We start from the raw sequence: 24,004 nt of genomic DNA, 5'->3' as shown, positions 1-24,004 counted from the left end.
CCGGTCCCCCTCCCCCCTCCAAGCACCAGAGAAGGAGAAGGAGAACCCTGCAGAGCTGGCTGAGAGGTGCCTTCGGGAACTGCTGGGCCGGGCTGCCTTTGGCAACATCAAAAACGCCATCAAGCCTGTTCTCGTGTGAGTGTTCCCCTTCCCCACCCACCCGCCTTCAGCTTTGAACAGTTTCAGGTCCGGCATCTCCTTGCTGACTCGGGAGGAGGGAAGGAGGTGTTATAGTTGCGGTGCTTCGGCCAAGTGGGTCCCTTCTCTGTGCCCATGTTCCCCACACTGTGGCATCAAAAGCTACCACATGGTGGGCTTCCCTGGTGGCGCAGTGGTTGAGGGTCCGCCTGCCAATGCAGGGGACACGGGTTCGTGCCCCGGTGCGGGAAGATCCCACATGCCGCGGAGCAACTAGGCCCGTGAGCCATGGCCGCTGAGCCTGCGCGTCCGGAGCCTGTGCTCCGCAACGGGAGAGGCCACAACAGTGACAGGCCCGCGTACCGCCAAAAAAAAAAAAAAAAAAGCTACCACATGGTGACCGAGCACAGTTTTGAGGAGAGGAGTTGGGAGGAGGAAGGTGCCCAGCTTCATTCCTGAGCCCACAGCTATGGAACCCTGTTCGTTGACTTCTCGTACTTCCCTTCTCTCACCTACACCTGAAAGCCCTTGCTACTTACCTGGGAGCTTCGAGAGGGGCTGGGTCTCTCGGGGGGTGACTTTCTCCCACCAAGCTTCTCCCTCCTAACATCACTTGCGTTTCATAGTTACTCTCCATATTTTCTCCCTCACAGCCATCTGGATAACCATTCTCTTTGGGAACCCAAGGTGTTCGCCATCCGTTGCTTTAAAATCATCATGTACTCAATTCAGGTACGGCGGCTCCCCTGGTCCAGCCTGTCCCTCTGGCCAAGGTGGCGCCTCTCGGAGCGGAACGGTGCACACCTGGAGAAAACCAGCTGTCCTCTGTGACTTCTCCTAAGCCCCTAGTTGTCTAAACCCGCGCTGCTTAATCTAGTCGTGGAGAAGGACTAGTTTAATTTCCAATATGTCACAGACCCATACTTTATAAAACACAAAAAGAATTGTTAGAAAAAACAAACGACAACCTCATGCAAAATACAGGCCCACAGACCATAATTGGCTGCCATGGCTTCTGTCAAGTTGCTTACTCAACACTTACTCTCAATTTCCATACTTAGCTCAATGTACATGGGCATCAGACAGATCTTGACCTGGCACCAGACCACAGGCCACACTTTGAGCACCACTGGACTAAACCACCGGGCCTCTTGTGGCCCTAATAAGACCTGGGATCTGGGGAAACCGAAAAGGAAGACAGTATCTTAAAATTGACTTTTGACCCATTTGAAGTGAAAGGGCCCAGGGAAAATGTGGAAATCCAGATCTTCATTGGGATTTGACTCAGCTCCTTGTTGGACCGAGGAGGGGGAGGGGCTCAGGAAAAGGACTGGGGTATCCGGGTGCCACCTCTAGTGCCTGCTAGCCTTGGGACCTCCCTTTTGTCCACCCAGCTTTGGGTCCTCGTCGAGGGCTGCCCTGGCTCAGAGGCCATATGGGGGCTGCTATCTGGGGACCAGCACCTCTCCCTCCCCCCCAGCCGCAGCACTCCCACCTGGTTATCCAGCAGCTCCTGAGCCACCTGGATGCCAACAGCCGCAGCGCGGCCACGGTGCGGGCGGGCATCGTGGAGGTCCTGTCGGAAGCTGCTGTCATCGCCGCCACGGGCTCTGTGGGTAAGGGGGATCCCGAGTGGAGTGGAGCCTGGGGACCCCCCCAAGGACAAGGAACTGCCCTTAACCGTAGGCTGCCTCCCCTTCCAGAAGAGGGCAAGGCACGATAGGGAGGTGTCAGAGCCGGCTTTCCTCAGGAGGAGAAATCAGCTGGGGAAGGTAGTGGGCAGAGGAAGCCCCTGGCTGGAAGGGGGCCTGGGCTTGCCCGATAATGCAGGGCAGGGGAGAATAAGGGAGGAGTGCCAGCCCCGGATTTCAGGTCTCCCACCCCGCTGCGCTCAGGGCCCACGGTGCTGGAGATGTTCAACACTCTGCTGAGGCAGCTGCGGCTCAGCATCGACTACGCTTTGACCGGGAGCTACGATGGGGCCATAAGCCTTGGCACCAAGATCATCAAGGAGCACGAAGAGCGCATGTTCCAGGAGGCGGTCATCAAGACCATAGGTGGGCCCGGGGAGGGGCGGGGCCCGGGGCCGGAACTGCGGTGGGAGGGGCAGGTAGGTGGGCAGGCTCCAGGCAGGCGGGCGGGAAGGCGAGGCCCCTTCCGCGAGGATGTTAGTCCAGGGGAGTGTAAGATTGTCATCCGCTTAAATCGTGTTATTCACGGACACTGGGGGAAATGGAGTCAGCCCATGGCGCACACAGCTCACAGAGTGGCCTGGGCCAGGCCCGAGTTAGATCACAGCACAGTCTCCCTGGGTTTCTCAGCCTGAAGTTCAGATCAGAGGCTGAGACAGGCGAACTCTTCCCGCACCCCAGTCCCCATTAGGGCCGCCTGATGCTTCCACGTTTGAGCGATTGGAGGGGAGGTGGGAGAAAGAAAGAGAAAAGGAAGGAAAGAGGACAGGGAGAAGGCCATGGATATGCACGTGGATGTGGAAGGGGAGAACCATAAAGCCACCATGTGCGTGTAAGGGCTCATCACTTTCAGAGCCCTCTGGTCCTAGCGCCACTGGAGCTTCGCCATCCCGAAGACCTTAACCACAGCCTCCGGAATAACACGTGAAGGAACGGGAGCCTGGAAGAGTCCTCTGCCGTCATCTAGGTGTCTCCCTCTGGGTCTTAATCGTCTCCCTAGAGAAGCAGCCCGCACTCTTCACAGTAGTTTGTTCAGCTGAAAGTTTGAGCGGAGACTCCAGCAGCTGCCGGCCTCAAACCCTCTCTTCTGTCTTTTTCCTGAAGGCTCCTTTGCCAGCACGTTGCCTACTTACCAGCGCTCCGAGGTGATCCTCTTCATCATGAGCAAGGTTCCACTGCCTTCCCTGCATCACCCCATGGAGATGGGGAGGACCGGGTGAGTCTGCCATGCCTTCCTCCCCCTTCCTCTCCCAGCCTAAATTCCACCTGACTCCCCGTCCCACGTTTTTGGGCTCTCTCCCTTCTCCACCTCAACTTTCCTGGTTCTGTCCTTCCTTGTCTTCTCTCATTCTACTCTCAAATCCCTCAGCAGCCTTTAGTGGGCCTTTGGATCCTACAGTTCCTCAGGCTGTCCCACCAATAACAACCTCCCACCTTGGGGGGAGCCATTAGTTCCCTGGTCTGGAAATCACTGTCCTGGGTAACCCAACAAGATAAGCCTCATGGAGAATCTAATCAGGAGAAAGAACTGGGCAGGCAAGTGTGGGGTCTTTGCCTGTATCACCATCTTGGTGATCATCTGTGTCTCTGGTCTATAGGGAGAACAGGAACCGACTGACCCAGATTATGCTGCTGAAATCCCTCCTTCAGGTGAGCCTCTCCTGTCCCCATTCCTGCTCTGCCTCTGTAGGAGGCAGCTCCTTCCAAGGAAACAAGACAAGGCTACTACATACAGTTGTGCAGGTTGCACACTGCACAAACATGCCCAGCCAAAGGGGTGAGTAGGGGGCTGAAATCCAACCTGTGTTCCACTCACTAGCCAGTCTGGGTACCCACAGGGCTGGGTCTTCCAGAGCAGGCAGGATGCCTGTTTCTAACTTTCACAAAGGTACCTTCTCAGCTACTGATGGCCTTGTCACTCAAACATTATCTCTGTATTGACGTGGACTCTATTGGTTCCTGCCCTTTTTCCCTCCAAGTATCTCCCCAGGTCCCTTCCACCTGTTTCTCCCTTGGTACTTATGACCACCTCAGTCCCCTAGCCACTGTCTTTCCCTTTATCCATTTAAAAAAAAATAATAGCCATAATTCTTTTATCTAACTTAATTTTTAATTTTTTAAAAAAATATTTTTGGCCAGGCCACGCGGCTTGCAGGATCTTATTTCCCTGACTAGGGATCGAACCCAGGCCCCGGCAGTGAAAGTGCCGAGCCCTAACCACTGGACCGCCAGGGAATTCCCCGCTTTATCAATTTTTTTTTTTTTTTTTTTTTTTTTTTTTTTTTTTTCCGGTACGCGGGCCTCTCACTGTTGTGGCCTCTCCCGTTGCGGAGCACAGGCTCCGGACGCGCAGGCTCAGCAGCCACGGCTCACGGGCCTAGCGCTCAGCGGCATGTGGGACCTTCCCAGACCGGGGCATGAACCCGCATCCCCTGCATCGGCAGGCGGACTCCCAACCACTGCGCCACCAGGGAAGCCCTTTATCAATTTTTTTACATTTGTCTTCTTTCCTTCTTTGCAGCCATCACTGGAGGCTAGATTTATTGTTCTCAAATGCTGTTCCTATGACCAACTTGTTTAACATATAGATTCCCTAGAGATTTTGAGCCATTAGTCTGAGGTCCTGGAATCTGTATTTGTAACAAGCTTCCCAAGGCACAACCCCGGCCTAAACTCTGGACATCTCAGAACTAGATTATTCTATAGCTGCTCCCTCCTCCTCACCTATCATAAATACAACCAAGAAGAATTTTCTAGAAATGTTGTTCTTCACATGTTGCTCCTTGTTAAAGAGTAAATCTCAGTTTCTAATTGATGCATCCAGATTTCAAACTTCTCAGACTGAAATTGGAAGGTCCTCAGTCCCCTTTCCCTCCGTAGACCCCCCATGTGACCCCTCGACCCGTCTCTGTTCTAACCCTGCCGCTCTGCACAGCCGCCTCGCTCCCGCTCACGCCCTCCCTCCCCTCTCTCCAGCCCACACCTTTCACGTCACACTATTTTTATAAAGGTTTTTTGTGCTGACACTGCCCACATCTCGTACCTCCTTTGTCTGTGTACTCCTGCCATTTCTTTGCTGAGCTTACCGTCATTAATTTGTACCCTGCGTCTTACCAAGGTGACAGTTTGGGGCACACTCAAATACCTCCCCCTTCCGTGAACACTGACGTTTACTACCGATGCCACCAGGCTTTACCAGAGCCTCAAGGGCCTGCTGAATCATCAAAGGCATTGTTTTGCAATATGGACTTAACAGTAAATCTGGTTTGCTGCTTTTAACTACGTTGACACCATCATGGGTGAGGTGTCTCTGCGCCTGCTGGCTTTAATCAGAAGACCCTCATTATGGCCGTGCTAGAAGAGATGTAAGCAAATGCTGTGTGTGCTCTCGGCTGTTGCCATGTCCGTGGGTTCTAATTCCTCAGCCCAGCTGTAAGTTCTTCCACTGTCTCTCCTTCTTTGTGACTGTTCGTCTTCTAATGAAGCGTGTTCATGGTGAATGTTCGCCATTTGTGCCCTAATGGGCTGAAACATTAGGTTCAGAGGCTCCCTGGCTTTTGCTCTCTTCTAGGGCTCATCCTTTGCTTGCTTTTAGTAACTTAATGTCCCTGCATACTGTCCCCATCCACTTAGCTAAGCTGAGCTGGGCGGGTTGCCTAGGTAGATGTTGGAGGGTTCCCAAAAGCTGCCTAAGGTGGAGGACAGGGAAACTGGGCTGGGAGATGTTTAGAGAGGATGGATGCTTCAGACCCAAATTCTGCCGACTGCCCCTCAGTCTCCTCACTGCTGCCAGGAGGGCCGGCGTTCGTAAGCACGTGATCCTGGGCTCCCTTGCAGGTATCCACCGGCTTCCAGTGCAACAACATGATGTCAGCTCTGCCCAGCAACTTCCTTGACCGCCTTCTCTCCACCGCCCTCATGGAGGACGCAGAGATCCGTCTCTTCGTTCTAGAGATTCTCATCAGTTTCATTGATCGTCATGGCAACCGTCACAAGTTCTCCACCATCAGGTGAACTTGGGGTCTCCCCTCTATTTGGTGTGTGATGGGGGAGGAGACTCCCATTAGAACCTCGCACTCAGGTGGGAAGACGATTCAGATCTTCAGTGGGAACCCCCCAGGGAGCTAATCATGGACATGGACCCTGGGGTCCTACAAGGGAAGGAGAGACTGAAGGGGCATTTGTGCCTGGTGGAGCAAGGGAGGGAGATTTGGGAGGTAAAGAGCAGGTACCCACGGGAGCTCTCAGGTGGGGAGGAAAGAAGGGGATGCAGGGTTATCAGTTGAGACTGGGGGGCTGAAAGGGAGGAAGGAAAGGGAGGAAGAGGGTAATCTGGATCAGTATTTAATAAAAAAGAGACAGGAGCTTGAGAACTTGGGAGAAAGTGGAGATCAGGCTAAGAACCAGGGCAGGAGGACACAGGGAGGCACTGGAACAACTAACAACACTGGGATAGAGCCCAGTGATACCATGTGAGCTCTGCTGGCCTCGCAGAAGGGCTGACTGAGGTGGCCCCTCACGTCCCCTCCCAGTACCCTCAGCGACATCTCTGTCCTGAAGCTGAAAGTGGACAAGTGCTCCCGGCAGGACACCATCTTCATGAAGAAGGTTAGCAAGTGTGACCTCAAGACACAGTGAACCCCGGGTGGGTCAGGCCCTGCGGACCCCAGTTTTCCAGCCCCCAAGTCGCCACTGGCCATGCCCCTAGAACCCACTTCCTCCTCTTTGACTATGCTTAGTCCGGATGACCAGCCGACCCCTCTAGGGGATCAAGCCCCCAGGTCATACTTATCACCGAGCCAGAGTGAGGAGCATCCCTTGACTATGTTCTAAAACTGGATTTGGGCAGCAGCTTTTGTTGCTGGTTTCACTGGGCCCACCTTCCCTAAGCACATACTCCCGCACTGCCCGATTCCACTGGGGTCTGCTTTAAAGGCATCCTGTCCCTGAGGGCGGAGGTGGGGTACACACAGCTGCGTCGCCCCCTTCAGACTGCTCTTCCCATTCTCCTTGCCCCTCCTGTCCCCACCCTGCCCGCCGTGGCCTTGCCTCCACCCTTGTCGCCATCTCCAGCACTCCCAGCAGCTCTACAGACACATCTACCTGAGCTGTAAGGAGGAAACGAACATACAGAAGCACTACGAGGCGCTCTACGGCCTGCTGGCGCTCATCAGCATTGAGCTGGCCAACGAGGAGGTGGTGGTGGACCTCATCCGCCTGGTGCTGGCTGTCCAGGTAGGGGCCCCCTGTGGGCGGGACATAGGGGTTGGGATGGGGGAAGGCACCTGTTTTGGCCAAGCACTAGTGAGAAAGCCAAGTAGCCACTGCTTAACACCTGTTCTGGAGCCCAGGAATATTGCACCCTTGGTTGGCCATTCCTCCACGAAGACCACAAACCGTGGTCCTATTTGGGGAACCACCAAACGATGCTGAACTCATGGCTTTGGCTCATCCTCAGAGTAAAGGAGACCCGGGAAACAGGGTCTTTCAAAAATATCCCTTCACCCTAGTATTCTGGGTCTCTTGCAAGGTCTGAATGAGACTCCAAGGATTGCCAAGAGGGTACCCATAAGCCCGGAGTGATCTCCATACAAACTCATTTGTCTAAAGATTACCTAGTTCCCAAACCTGGCTGTGCTTCAGAATTGCCTTAAGCACTTATTAAAAATATATAGGGCTTCCCTGGTGGTGCAGTGGTTGAGAGTCCGCCTGCCGACGCAGGGGACATGGGTTCGTGTCCCGGTCCGGGAAGATCCCACATGCCGCAGAGCGGCTGGGTCCATGAGCCACGGCCGCTGAGCCTGCACGTCCGGAGCCTGTGCTCCGCAACGGGAGAGGCCACAGCAGTGAGAGGCCCGCGTACCGCAAAACATAAAAATAAAAATAAATAAATAAATAAAAATATATAATCCCAGTTCTGTCCCCAAGCTTGGGGATCTGGAGATTCAACAAGCTCCCCTCGTGACTCTCAGGCAGCCAGCGTGGCACTAGATACGGCTTTAGACTTTCATGGTCTGCCTGGGTGGAAGTCCACTGCTCAGGATGCTGGGAATTGGGGCGGGTCCTTCAGACCTCAAAGGCCAGGGTCAGCAGGGCCCCGAGGCTAGGTGGGCATCGTATCCTGAATGGTGGCGAGCCTGGAATTGTGTGGTGGAGACTCTTCAGCTACCTGCTTGATGGCGCTCAGTCCTGCAAGGCCAACCCAGATGCTCCGATCGTCCTCATCCTAGAATCTGAGATTCCTTTGTGTCCCGATCCCCTAGTGACTCACACAGCTTTGTCGGTTTAACATGTGAACCCAGCTTAGCAAGGCAATCCAGTCCTCCAAGGATCATCCAGGGTCTGTGGTGAAGGTGACGGCCTCCTGGAGGTGGGACTCATGAGGGTTTGGACGGTTCAGCTCCCTACAGCGGGAACTGCAGAGCGGGGCCCTGAGGGCGTCGCCTCTCCACTCAAGGATATGAGCCTCCAGCTCATGGATTGTTCTACAAAGGACCATTTGCTTCAGCTTTAATGAGGGCGACCTCTGTTCCCCAGGGAGTTACGGGGAAAATGCTGGAAATGGCTTTGTCTTGAGTAGTGGGCCACGTCTAAAGGAGGTTGGTAGAAGGTGGCTGGAGGGTGGGGCACCAGCATAGTTTGTTCCCTCTGTGTTGCCACAGGACGTGGCCCAGGTCAATGAAGAGAACTTGCCTGTTTACAACCGCTGTGCCCTCTACGCGCTGGGTGCCGCCTACCTGAACCTCATCAGCCAACTCACGACAGTGCCTGCCTTCTGCCAGCACATCCGTGAGGTTGGTGTCCTCATGACCCTGAGAGCTCAGGAGGCCCTTGACTTGGGGTTTCCCCAGAACAACTTTTGCTTCATTGCATGAGCCCTGTGCTTAGTCTAGGCATGAGAACTAACGATGAGAGATTCTCAGCGGTAGTGACTCCTCCTGTACGACATGACATAGCAGGGCAGGGTCAGGCACAGGCAGTATCCTGTACCCCTTCCCAACCTGCTTGCTACCTGCCCTCCTCTACTTCCGGCCCCTCTATACTCCCCCCACTCCCGGAAGCGCACATACCCACATCTCTCAGGTCATCTGGGACTAAAGCTACTTTAAGGAAATTTTTTGTTATGAGAATTTTCAAATATCACGAAAGCAATATGAGTAGGGCAGTGAACATCTGCACAGCTGTCACACGAACTAAACAGTTACGAAGATTCGTCCACGTGTGCTTCATCTGTCTCCTTTTCTTTTTCTTTGCTGAAATGTGTTCAGACACACCTTGACTATCGTGTCGTTCCACCTCTGCATATATCAGTATGTGTCCAAAAAATTATGGACACCTTTCCACCTAATTGCTATGCTATTTACATGCCTAATTAAATTATCGGTTATGCCTTGGTATTATCTTATACCCAGTCTGTAATCAAATGTTCTCAGTTGTTGCAAAAAGGCATTTTAAGACATACTGAACTATGTATAGGTAGAATGATATAATACGTAGGATTAACTTTAAAATACACTAGCAAAACAAAATAAAACTAAACAAGAAAGCTCAGGTCTCAGCTGGCCTGGGCTGGCTGTGGGCATGGAGGAAGGTGCTGTATTGCTGTGCCAGAGACCACCCTGAATGAGGCAGGATCTTCCCAGCCTTGGGCTGATCCAGGAGGGCAGGAAAGGCGATGCCCCCACATCCTCTTCAGTAAAAATAGTAGCATCGTGGCTTCCTCACCTCCTGCACATACTTTCATGCCAAGCGTCCTCCCACTTCTCAGCATCTTAATAACTGTCAGCTTTCTTGTCAAAAATTTGCAAAGGATGCTGAGGGAAACTCACCATGTCACTCTCCATCAGGGTGTTTTTGCAGTGCACCTGGGTTTGGGGAACAGTGGGACCTATGCTCCCTTTTTTGCATTTAAACAGAAAACAGGAATAGGACACAGGAGCAAGAAACTGAACTCTCTTGGGAGCTAAGTCCCCTGCCTTTGGAGGACACTTAATGCATGTGTGTCACTGGAGACAGCCTGAGCAGTCCTCCTGGGCTTCACAGGCTGCCCTGACGTCCCTGTTGGTCTGAGTTTCTCCCTCAGAAGCCCAGCCATGGGTGCTCTTCCAGGGGGTTCGTGGGAGGGAGGAAGTGCTCAGGGGAGTGGGAACTCTTTCACTGGCCTGTTTGGATTTCCCTCTCCCTGCTGAACCCAGCTTTTCTCACGATTCCTCCCAAACCTCAGGTGATAGAGAGCAGGAAGAAAGAGGCTCCGTACATGCTCCCTGAGGACGTGTTTGTGGAGAGGCCCAGGTGAGAACACTGAGGACATGCTCAAGGACAACCCAAGCAGCTGAGCAAGGAAGTGGATGGTCTGAGGCCAGGGACTTGGGCTTCTATGGGCTCAAGGGCAGAAAGTGGACCTTATGCCTATGACCCAGAAGTCCTGGGTCAAGTGTGATCCCCTCACCTGACCATAATTCATGCCTTGAGCCATCTCAGCGTGTTGTACCATAGAATATGGGCTGCATGCAGCCTCTGGGAACTTTGACCAAGCCCATGGGAACAAATCCTGGAGGAGTCCTTCCTGACAAGACAGTGCCGCCAATCCAAGTGGCCTTCTCAGCCTGCAGTGTGGGCCAACATCACCTCAGCATCAGAGGGACTCCAGGGAAAGATATTCTGAAAACAACAAAATATCCCACAATAGAGGATGGCTTTATAAATGGTGGCCCATCCACACCCTAGACAACTGGTAGCCCATCCAAAGTGTTTTTAAAGAATAGTTCATGTGAGATATTCACTGTACAATAGGTGAATAAAATAGATCCTAGAACAGGACAGTGGGGGCCGTGGGGATGTCTGTGTGTGTGCAAAAATGTGTGTGACTGAGGGACTCTGCACAAAATCTGAATGTGGAAAGTGGGACTGTAGGTGGCTTGTTTTCCTTTTGCTCCTCTGTCACTTTTGTATAATGAGTGTTACTTTTTTTTTTCCAGCCTTGCCGCGTGGCTTGAGGGATCTCAGTTCCCCGACCAGGGATTGAGCCCAGGCCACGGCAGTAAAAGCCGGGAATCCTAACCACTAGGCCACCGGGGAACTGCCTTGAGGATTACTTTTAAAATTAAGGAAGGTCGGGCTTTCCTGATGGTGCAGTGGTTGAGAGTCCGCCTGCCGATGCAGGGGACACGGGTTCGTGCCCCGGTCCGGGAAGATCCCACATGCCGCGGAGCGGCTGGGCCCGTGAGCCATGGCCGCTGAGCCTGCGCGTCCGGAGCCTGTGCTCCGCAACGGGAGAGGCCGCAACAGTGAGAGGCCCGCGTACCGCAAAAAAAAAAAGAAAAAAAAAAAACATAAGGAAGGTCATCAGGAAATCATTCTAGTCCCCCATGGTTCTCATCTGCCTCTTCCCTCCTTTGTCTCCCAGGCTGTCTCAAAACGTCGATGGAGTGGTGATTGAGCTGCTCTTCCGCCAGAGCAACATCAGTGAGGTCCTGGGGGGCAGTGGTTACAATGCAGACAGGCTCTGCCTGCCCTACATCCCTCAGCTGACAGGTAGGAGCCCTGCTTGAGGACTTCCGAGCCTGCCTCTGGCTTTTCTTGGCCAGGGCCTGAAAGGAAGGGACTTGTGAGTCCTTCGGTCACCTTCCATGGCACCTTAGATGTCCCACAAGAGCTGAAAGACACAGGGAAATCCATGGTGAGATCCTTGATTTTCCCACTCTCCTCTTCAGTGCAGGGTCCTTGGGAGTAACTGGCCCACGGGATAGCCTGGCCTGTGCGTGGGAGAGACCCCACGGTGCCGGAAAGAGCACACATGGGCTGTGGAGTCTGAGACCCAGTTCTCTGTAGCTTACTTCCTGAAGAATCTTAGACGAGTCCCTTGGCATCCCTGAGTCTCAGTTGCCTTGACTGTAAAGTAGGGATATTAGCAATACCTGCCTTAGAGGGTAGAGGCAGATGCCCGTAGGAGGAAATGCTACGCAAATGACAGCTGCTGGTGCTGTTAGCAGATGACCCTTGTGCAAGTTGAGATACGCTTTCTGGTCATAAGCGGCTTCTTTGTGCTCATCAGTAATTTCAAAATCTTAGCCCTAAAAAGCAAAACTCACCGCCCTAAGATGGGCGGTGAAGGCCCACAGCCCTCCATAAACTCCAGCTGTAGCCCCAGCGTATAAACTCCCTCTGAGCCCTCCGAGGACTGTGGACCAGGCAAAGGCAGGGGGGTTGGGAGATGGTGCTGGAGGCATGATCCTGGCTTGCTCTGCAGGGGCTGGGGACTCTAGCTTCTCTATCCTCCTTTCCCAGATGAGGATCGCTTATCCAAGAGGAAGAGCATTGGAGAAACCATTTCCCTGCAGGTGGAGGTAGAATCGAGGAACAGCCCAGAGAAGGAGGAGGTGAGCGTCTCATTCTTGATCCACTGTCCTGGTGAAGCTCAGCGTCCTCCCGGGAGGGGGCTCTTCCTACCTCCTAGGTGGTCAGACACTCCACGATCTAGACTCCCTTAGCCACCCCACACATTTAAAGTTGCACAGAAAGTAAATTTCTCAAGTAAGTCCTGTTTTCTTACTGACTCTCATCATACGTATCCTAGACATTTCCATCTGGAAAAAATTACCAAATCCCCCCCACCCCGTACACTCCCATGAGCATGTTATAAAAGTCAGTCTTGAAAGCCTTGCTGGTAGTCATTCCCTATTCATGATGGAGGCGGACGTGCTCCATGTTGGAAATTGGAAGGCCTCACAGAAAAGAGGAGGGCAAGAATAGCTTTTACAATGTTTCTTCCAGATATGTCAAGAAAAACGCTTTTTTTTTTTTTTGCGCGGTAGTGCTTCTACCTCAGAAAATAAAGAAGGTGTACCCACAAGTAAGGGGGAATAAAGAATTTTAGTGGAAATACCAAATTTACTCACTAAAATGAAAAAGAAATGTGGGCGGGGCAGTGAGGAGGGAGAAAGGCATCCCGAGGGAACTGAAGCCTCAGGATGCGGTACCCTTGTTTTAAATGGTAACTCTGCCAATTAGGGGAGTTAATGGAGACAGAGACGCAGGGGAACCTTAGCAAGAAGCAGGGAGGATGCACATCTGGGTGGGACTGGGACAAGGAGACTTGTGAGATCCCTGGGCATGGACAGCCTGGAGTAGCTGTGAAGGACAGCCTGGACACCCAGCCTTTCCCCAGATGGGCCTGGAGCAAGGAGAAGTCAGTGGGGTAAAGGTCAAGCCTCCCCCTAACTGTGCCCTCAGCCATTCCAACAGCTCCTAGGTTACTAGGGCAGACCTCCAGGGCAGGGCTTTTCCAAGCTTGTCTGGAACCTTCCCATGGAAGGAAGGAAGCTCTGACTCAGGCCAATTGGAGAAGCAACATGAGGTTGAGCCAGGTGTCCTCCAAGGCCCTTCCAACTCTGCAGGGATGGGAACCTCACGTGTTAGGAGCACAGCGTGAGTTGACTGCTATCCCCTCAATAGTTGTAATTCTTCCTTCCCGAGAGTTGAGAGACCCTCAGGAATTGATAAGTAAAGTGAAGCAGAAGAAGGAAGAGAAATGCTCACCTGGGTACACAGCTGCCTGCTCCCTCATGGCCCCTCGGTCAGCATCATGGGTTCCTCCCCCTCAGAGAGTCAGCTTAGCCCGGGGATGGCTTGGTACCGAAAGCAGGGGTGTGGGAGCCTCCACCCTTCTGCCGTGCTGTACTTCTTTCCACTTCCAGCCCACCTTGCCCCCCCCACCCCTCCAGAATCTCACGGTAACTCCCTGTAGCCTCAAATGCCAGCCTCATAACAGACGATCAATAAATGCTGGTTTGGTTAAATTCCAAACCCAGTGCCTGGCATTCAGAGCCATTTGTAGTCAGGGATGCCCTCCCATTTCATTTCATCTCCCCTCCTCTCTGGCTGGTCTGCTCTCAGTCTCCCCCATGCTATCTCATTCACCTCCATGTCTTTGCTAGTGTGGAATCCCATGTCGGAATCACCCTTCCTCTCCACCTCTACGTTCTTGAATCGCCCATTCATCAACATCCAGCCTGGGGTCCATCTCCTCCATCAGCTCCTCTCTGCCTGCCTTTACCAAGTGACCTGTCTTCCTTTTTCTCCCACCACCACATGGTTTCCTATCACTTTACCCGTGAATATCTGACGTTGATCAGTGCTGACAGTGGATGGGTGGATGGATGGACGGATGGATGGATGGATGGATGGGTAGATAGACAGACCTACAGAGGATGAACCTTCACAGTGAATGAATCTTCAGAGTGAATGATAGCGCTCTTGCGTGTCATTCCTATAGTAATACATTTTGCAATTTCAACTAAGTGACTAGCCAAGAATCCTGCACATAATTGGTGCTCACTTAATATTTGTTGGATGACTTTATCCCAGACCTACAACTCTGTCCTTTCCTACTCGAACAAGCATTTGTGGAATTCCAAGCTCAGTGAATTGTCTGAGTGTATAAAGTGGATATACGGATGCACTCACACCCAGATCAGGGACTAAAATGCTGTCCTCCAGGAGCCCTGCCTCTGCACCCCCTCCCCAGAGGGAGCCACTAGCCCAGCTTATGTCACTTCTTGAGCTTTATATCAATGAAATCATTCTCTCCTGTGTCTGCCTCGTTCATGTAATATTACACTTAACTAATAGAATATGAATAAATCATGGGTCTTGCCTCAAGGAGCTCACAGTCTAGGGGGGAATTCCTGGAATTTAGTCCAAACTCCTTCACAATTTTCAGCATCTGACCTAAGGCCACACATCCACAGAACACCCTTCTTTGGGTTTCATTATTTTCCACCTCCTTTTATGGGTTTCCAGGACACTGAGATCCTGTGACCCAGGTCCTTGGACCAACCTCAGTATGCCTTACCTTTACTGAATACTCACATCACCTTGGTGGATAATTTAATATCAGAAGTCTTCAAAAATGTTAGTCAGGGGCTTCCCTGGTGGCGCAGTGGTTAGGAGTCCGCCTGCCGATGCCGGGGACACGGGTTCGTGCCCTGATCCAGGAAGATCCCACATGCCGCGGAGTTGCTGGGCCCGTGAGCCATGGCCGCTGAGCCTGCGCGTCCAGAGCCTGTGCTCCGCAACGGGAGAGGCCACAACAGTGAGAGGCCCGCGTACCGCAAAAAAAAAAAAATGTTAGTTCTTGAAATTTTCATATGAGATTATATTTGCTAACTGCCTTCTCTTGTTTCGAATATTTTCTGTTAAGTGCTCTGAAGATTTGTTTGAATTACAGTGTTTTCTTCCCAGGGAGCTTAACGGGACCCGCTGGGGGGCGAGGGGGGGAGGGGCCAGTGAGTTCTTTCAGGCCAGAGTTGTGACTGATGAGGCAGTAGCCTCCCCTCCTCTCTCTCTCCCTGCTCTCCTTCAGTTGGAGGCTCTGTGCCTGCTCAGGCAGCTTCCAGAGACCCTAGTGAGCATGTGGGTGTCCTCAGGGAGTTTCTCCCTTCAGGACATTCTTCTGAGAAGTGAAGTGGCTGCCAGGTAACTGAGGAAGCCAAGGCTGCCTCCCCACCCCCCGCTCCCCCCTCCCCCTTTCTGAGCACTTCTGTTCCCTCTCCCTCAGCGCGTGCCTGCCGAGGAGATCACCTATGAGACGCTGAAGAAGGCCATTGGTAAGTGGGAGCCCCCAGGGAGGGGATCACAGGGCTGGGTCCTGGAGAGGTGTGTGGGTGTGCGCAGCTGTCTGCTGCCCTCGCAAGTGTGATTCACACAGGTGTGAGGGGAGAGGCTGGTGGCTTCCTCTAAACTCTTCACAACTACTGAAGCTGCAATTAAAAGTCCCCCTCTCTTAACGGGTTGGGGGGGGTGTCCATGTCCTATGCCAGGAACCCTTTTTCTACTGACTGCTGCCATTAAAAGTGGTCAGTTGAGGGTTACAGCCAATCAGACAAGTAAAAAGCAATTTTATTTTTAATTTTTTTAACATCTTTATTGGAGTGTAATTGCTTTACAATGGTGTGTTAGTTTCTGGTTTATAACAAAGTGAATCAGTTATACATATGTTCCCATGTCTCTTCCCTCTTGCGTCTCCCTCCCTCCCACCTGCAATTTTAATTTGTATAAATACCTTGACAATTTTTTGGTGGAGTGTGATACAAAAGAAAAAGTTGAAAAAGTTCTTAGTGAAAGCCATTAAGAACAAATCCTATTAATATTTATTTAATAATGGCAATAGATTTTAAAATGCAGTATTACCTCGTCTAGATTATTGGGCAATGAAGTATCCCGAATTAGAGAATTTTTCCGATAACTGGTAACAGATCTTTATCTTTGTTGTCATTGATGGTACACTTTCTAAATGTTCCCACTGCTCTGCCTTCTTAAACTGGGCATGATGAACGTATTTCATACCCTTCCTTTTTTTTTTTTTTTTTTCATTTCGGCTACCAAGAGGAATATGCAGAAGCCTTAAACTTAATGGCCTTCGACTGCTCTACCATAGGGGTTCTTCGTTGTCTTTTGTGGCTTTTCCACTGTTGATGTCCCTTTTCATATTCCCCCCAGAGTACTTCCTGTTCCAGGAACTTCCGTCTAAGAGTCCCAGTGTCAATGCAACTACATGGGGCTTTAGCCCCACTTAAGGGTCCACTCAACTAATTTTCAAACTCTTAGGCAAGGAAGGGGGCTGAGCCCTCAGGCAGATCAGAAAAGGGTCTAGCCCTCCCAGGGCCAAGTGATGGCATCGCACCCTCCACGCTACCCTGCCCCTCATCAGCAGAGTGGAGGTCTGGGGGGAAATCTCAGACTGCATCACTGGGGTAGGACCTGAGGGCTGACCTGGCTCTCTGTGGCGCAGTGGACAGTGTGGCCGTCGAGGAGCAGGAACGTGAACGGCGGCGACAGGTGGTGGAGAAGTTCCAGAAGGCGCCCTTTGAGGAGATTGCAGCGCATTGCGGGGCCCGGGTAAGTGAGACGTAACGGTGCCCCTCCCGGGATCAAACGGACACTGGATGTGGGCCCAGGGCAGGACTGAGTTTCTAGGAGATCCTGGTTCTGTTGTCATCCAGAAATTAGGGTTTAGATCCCAACAGTGCCTTGGCACTACATTGTTTTCCCATGAACCTAAAGGCTATTAGTCATACACCCCTCCAGAGGTCACAGTTTTCATATAAGGGAGAAACCCTGACCTCAGGATCTCCTGTACCAAATAGATGATAATAATTATAATCATCAGAGCAGGCACGGAAATAGCACTTGCTGTTCATCAGAGCATCTTATATTTATCAGCTTATCTCCTTCTCATGACAACTCTGCCAGTTTGTTGCCATTAGGGTTGTCACATTATGGAGTGATGGGGGAAGGGGCCAGGGCACAGGAAAGATGGCCAGCGTTTGCTAGAGGGCCCGCTTCCAACCGGGGGACCCCGGCAGGTGGAATGGAACGGCCTGGCCTTGGAAAAGAAACCTGAATGGGAGGGCGCCAGACGAGTAGAAAGACGAGTAGATGGCTAAGGGAAGAGCACAAACATTTCTTGAAAATGATATTCCGGGATTTGTTAGCCCCAGTGTCCATCTTCGTAACAATGAAACATAATTGTAAACATCCAAAGTCTACAAATAACTTATATTTTATTGTACTTTTTCCTCTCAATAAAAACACGTGTAATTTTCTATTATATATATTTCAAATATATATACATAAACTTCTCGTATATTATATTAATTATATATAGTAATATATAAAAAATACATAAATTATATATAAAAATACATGTAAGTATAATATAGATTTTTCTGGGCCTATATTATGCTGACCTCTAGTTCCATCCTGAGAGGCAGAGGCTGCTCATTTCGTGAGCTCAGAGTTGAGCACAATCTCACTCTCTGTGTACGTGGACTTAGGTGGAGCCGGAAGGGACCAGAGAGAACATCTTCCCTAATGCACCAACTTTGTACAACTGCTCCTTGGGAGTTAAGGAAAGAGCTGGAACCAGCTCTGAGCCTCCTGACTCTGCCCAGCAGGCCCTATTGCCCCACTTGGAGGAGCTAAGGGCTCTTCCAGAACTTTTGCTGAAGTCCTTCCTGGGGTTCCTGGCCTCTGTGCTGTCCCCGACAGGCCTTTGCTGGGCGGCTCTTTCTGATCTGAACCCACCGCCAGGGTCCACAGATAAGTGCTGGAAACGAGCTCACACCGGTTTCTTTCCTAAGGCCGCAGCTGCCCAGCACTTTCAGTGCATGGTGGGCAGGGGGGCTTGGGAGTCAACCCCTGGCTCACTTTCCCTCTGTTTGTGTCTAGGCATCACTGCTGCAGAGCAAACTCAATCAGATCTTTGAAATCACCATCCGGTAAGTGGCAGCCCTGGGCAGGGGATCCCCACTTCTGTGGCCCAGTGTAGGTACCCCTCCCCCCAAGTCCTCCTCTCGCACCTGTCTTCAGCCCTCCCTGCCCCCAGCCTCTGTCTCCAGGGCTGGAGTCGGCCACCAAGTCTCCCCAGATAAGGAAACAGAGACTGAAGGGAGAAAGAGACAGCTCAGTGAACCCTGGAAAAGAGCCGGGGGTCCTAGTGTCACGAGCTGGTACTTTCTATAGCAACAGAGTCGCTGTAGAGCCTGCAGTAAAGCTTGACTTCAAGCTGAAGATTCTAGAACAACTTGAAACCTGGGAACCACAGACTGACATAATCTCTGGTCCCTATTCAAAGAGAAACCTCAATCAGCTGCTCTGCTGCACGGGGCGGGACCCCAGAACCGTCCTCATGCCTTTCCCCTCCTTGTGTTTCTGTCCCAGGCCTCCACCAAGCCCATCAGGAACCATCACTGCAGCCTACGGCCAGCCTCAGAGCCACTCCATCCCCGTCTATGAGATGAAGTTTCCCGATCTGTGCGTATACTGAATTCCAAGACACAGCTTCTCGGAGGGGTGGGGCCTGAGGGAGGGGCTCGCCTTCACGCCCACCCCAACGCCATGGAGATCTAACTGGGATCTCAGAGAAAAAGCACCTTGGACAGCTAAGCAAGGTGGAGCCCTGGGCCCCCCTGCCCCCCTCTCGGCCTCCCTGCTTCCTCTTTGTCTTCCCTGAGGGAGATCTGGCCACGCTGGGGCCAATAAGCTTCCTACCTGTGCCCTTTGTCTCCTCTTCTGTGTCATCCTGGGGTCAGGAGTCATTGGGGGTCTCCAGAGAGAGGCTGAGGTCCCAGGAAACTCCTGCTTAGTGTAGTAAGTGAAGGGCTTTCACGGGGGTGGGTGTGCAGCTGCCATTCCCCCAGGAGGGAACTAGAGAGAACACAGTTGGTCCAAGGAAGCCGTAGACTGCAATCAGGAGGAGGCAAGGCCGGCTCCTCCCGTAAAGCAGTGGCCTGTGAGAGCTGGAAGATGGGGCGCTGATCTCCTCCAGAGTGTCCCCTCCTCCTTCCCCATTTGAGGGTCCAAAGGCCTTCAAGTCTCTGGTGTCTTTTCCACTCCCCTGCTCACCCTGCCAGTTGCCTCTTCGTGAATTGTTTCTATTGTTCATTAATACTGAGCTTGTATAACGGAAGCTGGGGTAGAGACACCGTGGGGGGCAGCAGGCCGCTGACAGAGGGAGCCCGTGTCCCCAGGCTGGCCGGCTGGGCCAGTGAGCAGAAGCACGGGCCGGCCTCCTGTCCAGGAGCAGCGGGCAGAAGTGGGCAAATCTGCGTCCCGCTGTAGTATCTCCCCTCCTTTGTCCAGAGGGATGTATTTCTGAGTTGAGTTCTCCCTCTTTGATGCTTTTCTTCCTGCGGCTCCCCGTGTGAGCTGCCTCTGGCAGAGCCTCACCTGGGCCTCTTCCTGAGGCAGCTCCCTCTGGCCAAGAAGAGCCCTTTCCTTCTTCTTTTCCAGTCTAACTTCCCATAACTTTTCTGAGCTGATATGACTCACAGGAAGGTGAGAATAGTCACATGATTCCTTCCTGGAGAATTTGCTCTTGAAAAGAGGGAGGGTGAGTAGATTTCTTGACCCAAAGGAACCCCTTTTGAGGGTACCATATTCAGCAGCGTGGGGTGGGGTCAGAAGCGGGCTGATTCTGCTAAGGGGAGGGCAGTCTTCTCAGGACACCCTCTGTGCGTGGCCCTGCACAGATGCACTGTGAGAGCCTGATTATCAGGGCTGACAGGTGTATTTGTCCAAATTAGGAGAATCTTAACACATGGAACTCTCCTATTGCGTGTGCAATAATCTTGTTGGGTGTGGGGGCTACCTGACCCTCGTTCCTATAGTTTCCCCCCTTGGTTGCTGCCTCTGTGCTGTGGGCCTGTGGCTTCCAGAGGGTCTACATGACTACAGGGCCGAGGGGGCCCGGCTCCCGCCCCTCCACCACAGCCTTTGGCTCTGCTCTATGGCTTTTGGCTAATACTCAACCCAACTTTACAGGCATGAACCGAGATTTCTCTTTACTTTAATATCTCTTTATTAAGAAACCAAATTTAAAATAACTAGAAACAGGGCTTCCCTGGTGGCGCAGCGGTTGAGAGTCCGCCTGCCGATGCAGGGGACATGGGTTCGTGCCCCGGTCCGGGAAGATCCCACATGCCGCGGAGCGGCTGGGCCCGTGAGCCATGGCCGCTGAGCCTGCACGTCCGGAGCCTGCGCTCCGCAACAGGAGAGGCCACAACAGTGAGAGGCCCGCGAACCGAAAAAAAAAATAAATAAATAAATAAAATAAAATAACTAGAAACAAACTTGAAGACAAATGACCTTTGGAAGAAGCTTCAGAGAAAATGTAAATCTTGAGCCACAAACATGTCTTTTCCTCACTGGATCTTCCCATCTTTCTTCCCTGCTCAGCTTTGACGCGAAGCCCTGTTTCTCTCTAGTGCTTCTCTGACTGTAGGGTCCACCCCCATGGCAACTGCACCCTGAGCACTGCCCTGGGGCCCTGGTTCTGGGACTTGGCAGTCATTCCCTGGAGCCTCTTTCTAGAACCAGCACTAGAACCAGAGACCTACATGTCCATCAGCTATCTCTCCCTCATCCCCACCCTGGGAACAGATCGAAGAAACAAGGTGCAGGATTCCCATTCTTCATATACTTCACTGCTGTTTCCTCTGTCTGAAGCAGCTTTTTCTTTGTGTCACCGCTACATAGCAAAGATGTGCTTCCTTTGGAGACATGGCCACATTTTGAGTGCCCTCCTTCTCGGTTTCAATTTAAACTTACACTCAGTAGAATATTAACTTGCCTGCTGACATGGAGTAGAATACGGATTCTGGCCAAAGATGCCTCAGAATCAGAAAGTTCATGATGAACATTAACTGGAACAATTACCTGGTAAATTAAGCCGCCTCCTTCACCCCACCCCTGCCCTCCCGAGCCCTGGGAGAGAAGGCAAGCAGAGTTTGGTGGGTGCCCCAGCCTTCAGCCTAGCACCACTCTTCCTGCCTTCCAAGCCCGCTGGCGTCTGGCGGCACCGTGTCAAGCAACCAGCCCTTTTTGCTATCCCCCCTCTGTTGTGAATTTCAGTTAGCAAGGCCACCCAAGCCAGTCACTCCCCAAAACTGCTGAAGACTCTTCCTCGTGGGCGAGGGGTAGGGTCGGTTAGCACTCTGCTGACAGAACCCAGTAGCACGGATATATTTGGAATTTCAGTGAACTTGGTTGAGTCACATAAATGCATAAGAAGCAGATGAGAGGAGAGCCCCAGTGTGACCCTGGAGGCTCCTTCCGGTTTTCCTTGCAAAGTGGTCCCCCATGGCCTGTGCCTGTTCCCATTTTCCTCTTTTTGAAAAGTAGAAATAAGTGATTTCTTGACTGCTAAACATCTCCTCCCCAGAGAAGTAGCCTGAGTGGGTCAGAAGAAGAAGGAGAGAAGTCCTCAGACATTCCCCTCTGTCCAGCCCTCCGCCTCAAGCATAAGCATAGATGGATGAGCAGTGAAAAGGTGGGGCTGGGACCATCTGAAGTGCTTGAAGTGCAGGGGTCCCAGGTGCACTGTCCTTTGCCCTGGGTGTTCTCAGTCCCAGAGGATATGTTTCAACTGGCCTAAGGATCAGAACAGCCTTGCAGTTGTTTAGACTCCTCAAAGGCCAGACCTCCCGGCTTCACTAGGGGCCCTTGGGTCATGACACCTTCCAGTTGCTATTCCATTGTCCCTGGGGCTTCTCACCTGGGTACAGAGAGTCTCACTGAGAAGTGAGACTATTTCTCCCAGTTCCTCTTTATGACCATGAAATGGCAGCTGGCCAGCTGGGGCCTGTGGGAAAAGACTAGACCTGAGCTGTTAGGCTGAATATTAAGTTTGATGGTAGACAGGAAAGTGGGCGCCTCTGAGCAGGCCACGCCCACTTCTCCAGACCCAAAGACCCTGGCAGGCAGTTGTGCTGAAACGAGGCACCTTCCTTATGTCTGAGGAGAAGGCTTAGGGCAGTGTATTGCCTCTTCACCTCGCTAAGCCTAGAAATCTTCTAGTTAAAATACCCCGTATCCCAAATGCAGCCTAGGGCTGAAGCCTGCCGAAGGATGGTCTTGGTGGGGCCTGCCAGCTGGGGAAGTGGGGAGGGGCCTGTGGGAGGGGGCTCTGCGGCCTGTTTTCCGTGCTCTCCTTTAGCACCAACCAGGTTGACCAGGTCTTTTCTCCTTCAGGAGCCCTTGGGACCCCAGCCCATCACTTTCCCCTTTTGAGCTCTTCCTCCATGGCTGTTGATTCTGGCCTGTGGAGAGCAGAGCTGTAAATCCACAAATGCTGCAGCATTACACATACATTGTGACATGTCTGTGTCCATTTAGACGTTCATGACCTGGCTGAGTGTGTGTGTGCCCGTGCGCGTGCAAGTGTGTATAGTGTAGTTCATAGTTGACAGTGTATGTATATAATAGCTGACGTATTTATATGTGAGTGCAGAATTAGTGCCTGTGGCGGTTTTCTGTATTTTGAGCTCATTGAATCAAATTAGTTTAAGGGATAGGAAGGAGGATTGGGGGGGGCAGGGGTGGAACGTAGGAAGAAGGACTCTTAGCAAGATTATTCTTTAGGACTATTAGTCGTGATTTCCCAATGAGCCTTCATGATGCCCTTTTCAAATAAATGTTAATGTTGTCACCACACGGTTGTCTATTTGATTTCTTTAAAGTAAATGGTTTTTTGAGATGCAAACAGGATCTGAAAATGCCACCAGTATTAATCACTGACATTTAGCCACCCCCGCCTATCATTATTTACTTGCCTCAAAAGGAAGGAGGGAAAGGGAAAGGATGCTACCAAGATGTAAACACAAGGCCCAGGATTCCCAGCATAGGAGCATCCTCAGATGGGAAGGCCTGGGCCATTTCTTCATTACAGTGACTAGAATCTAGCCCCATTTCATATAACCCTCATTGAGGGAGACTTTATCTTAAAAGTCTGGCTTTCTGATTCCATCAGGACTTCCCAGGTGCATTCCAGTTTTCTTTAATTGTGAACTTCTAAGATCATCAAAATATGGGAGTAGGGCTTCCCTGGTGGCGCAGTGGTTGAGAGTCCGCCTGCCGATGCAGGGGACGTGGGTTCGTGCCCCGGTCCGGGAAGATCCCACATGCCGCGGAGCGGCTGGGCCCGTGAGCCATGGCCGCTGAGCCTGCGCGTCCAGAGCCTGTGCTCTGCAACGGGAGAGGCCACAACAGTGAGAGGCCCACGTACCGCAAAAAAAAATATATATATATATATATATATATATATATATATATATATATATATATGGGAGTAAATATGGAAGTGCCACACAGAAACGTTCCCCAACTGGCTTTGATCTGCATCATCCCCTGGTATGTCTGATGCAATTGATGTGGAGATGTGCATCTCTGTGCATCAGTGTCTGTGAGTCTCTTGTGGATTGTAAATGTGTGTGACTGCAAACCAGGGGCCCCAACATCGTGAAAACATCATGGGGACGTACAAGAGAAGCCCAACCCCTGGCCTCTGCCCTCGTGGAGCTTAGAGTTTCCCTGAGAGAAAAGCACAAGACATGTGCAGCAAGAAACTTGCCATCTGAGCTGGTCTGCATGTCCCCCCACCAATGCAGAGGGGCTGACTGCAGAAACCCTGAAAATGAGCAGGTTCAGCTGCAAGAGATCCCAACTTTCCCAGTGGAAGTGGACTTCAGCCTGGGCTCATGTTGAAAAAAGGGTAACATTCAAAATGGAGGGGGAAGGTGGGGAATTCCAGGCAGAGGGTGGAGGAGGATGGTAGAAGAGCGAGAAGACCAGGGGAAGTGGGGTTTGGTAAGGAGAGTGAAGCTGATGGACAAGGG

The 24,004-nt window shown here is 51.9% G+C and overlaps 1 protein-coding gene across 4 annotated transcripts in view; it reads left to right on the top strand.

The window, feature by feature from the left end:
* EFR3B (EFR3 homolog B) overlaps positions 1-23,025 on the top strand; it is an 89,536-nt gene extending 66,511 nt beyond the window's left edge. For 2 of the 4 annotated variants that reach the window (XM_079940887.1, XM_079940890.1), the window contains 17 exons: positions 1-135; positions 792-870; positions 1,619-1,754; positions 2,034-2,195; positions 2,934-3,045; positions 3,428-3,479; positions 5,667-5,839; positions 6,362-6,437; positions 6,903-7,064; positions 8,492-8,623; positions 10,054-10,121; positions 11,236-11,363; positions 12,117-12,208; positions 15,388-15,436; positions 16,621-16,727; positions 18,060-18,109; positions 18,552-23,025. In XM_079940887.1, the coding sequence (XP_079797013.1) occupies positions 1-135; positions 792-870; positions 1,619-1,754; positions 2,034-2,195; positions 2,934-3,045; positions 3,428-3,479; positions 5,667-5,839; positions 6,362-6,437; positions 6,903-7,064; positions 8,492-8,623; positions 10,054-10,121; positions 11,236-11,363; positions 12,117-12,208; positions 15,388-15,436; positions 16,621-16,727; positions 18,060-18,109; positions 18,552-18,657 (1,819 nt within the window). In that variant the 3' untranslated portion in view covers positions 18,658-23,025. The remainder of the gene's footprint in view (positions 136-791; positions 871-1,618; positions 1,755-2,033; positions 2,196-2,933; positions 3,046-3,427; positions 3,480-5,666; positions 5,840-6,361; positions 6,438-6,902; positions 7,065-8,491; positions 8,624-10,053; positions 10,122-11,235; positions 11,364-12,116; positions 12,209-15,387; positions 15,437-16,620; positions 16,728-18,059; positions 18,110-18,551) is intronic. The other 2 variants (XM_079940889.1, XM_079940888.1) reach the window with 2 other exon arrangements.
* Positions 23,026-24,004: the final 979 nt, after the last annotated feature.

The sequence above is a fragment of the Stenella coeruleoalba genome, assembly GCF_951394435.1.
Source record: "Stenella coeruleoalba genome assembly, chromosome: 13".
NCBI classification, from domain to species: Eukaryota; Metazoa; Chordata; class Mammalia; order Artiodactyla; family Delphinidae; genus Stenella; species Stenella coeruleoalba.
The sequence above is the reverse complement of the archived record's forward strand: the minus strand, read 5'-3'. Positions and strand labels throughout refer to the sequence as shown.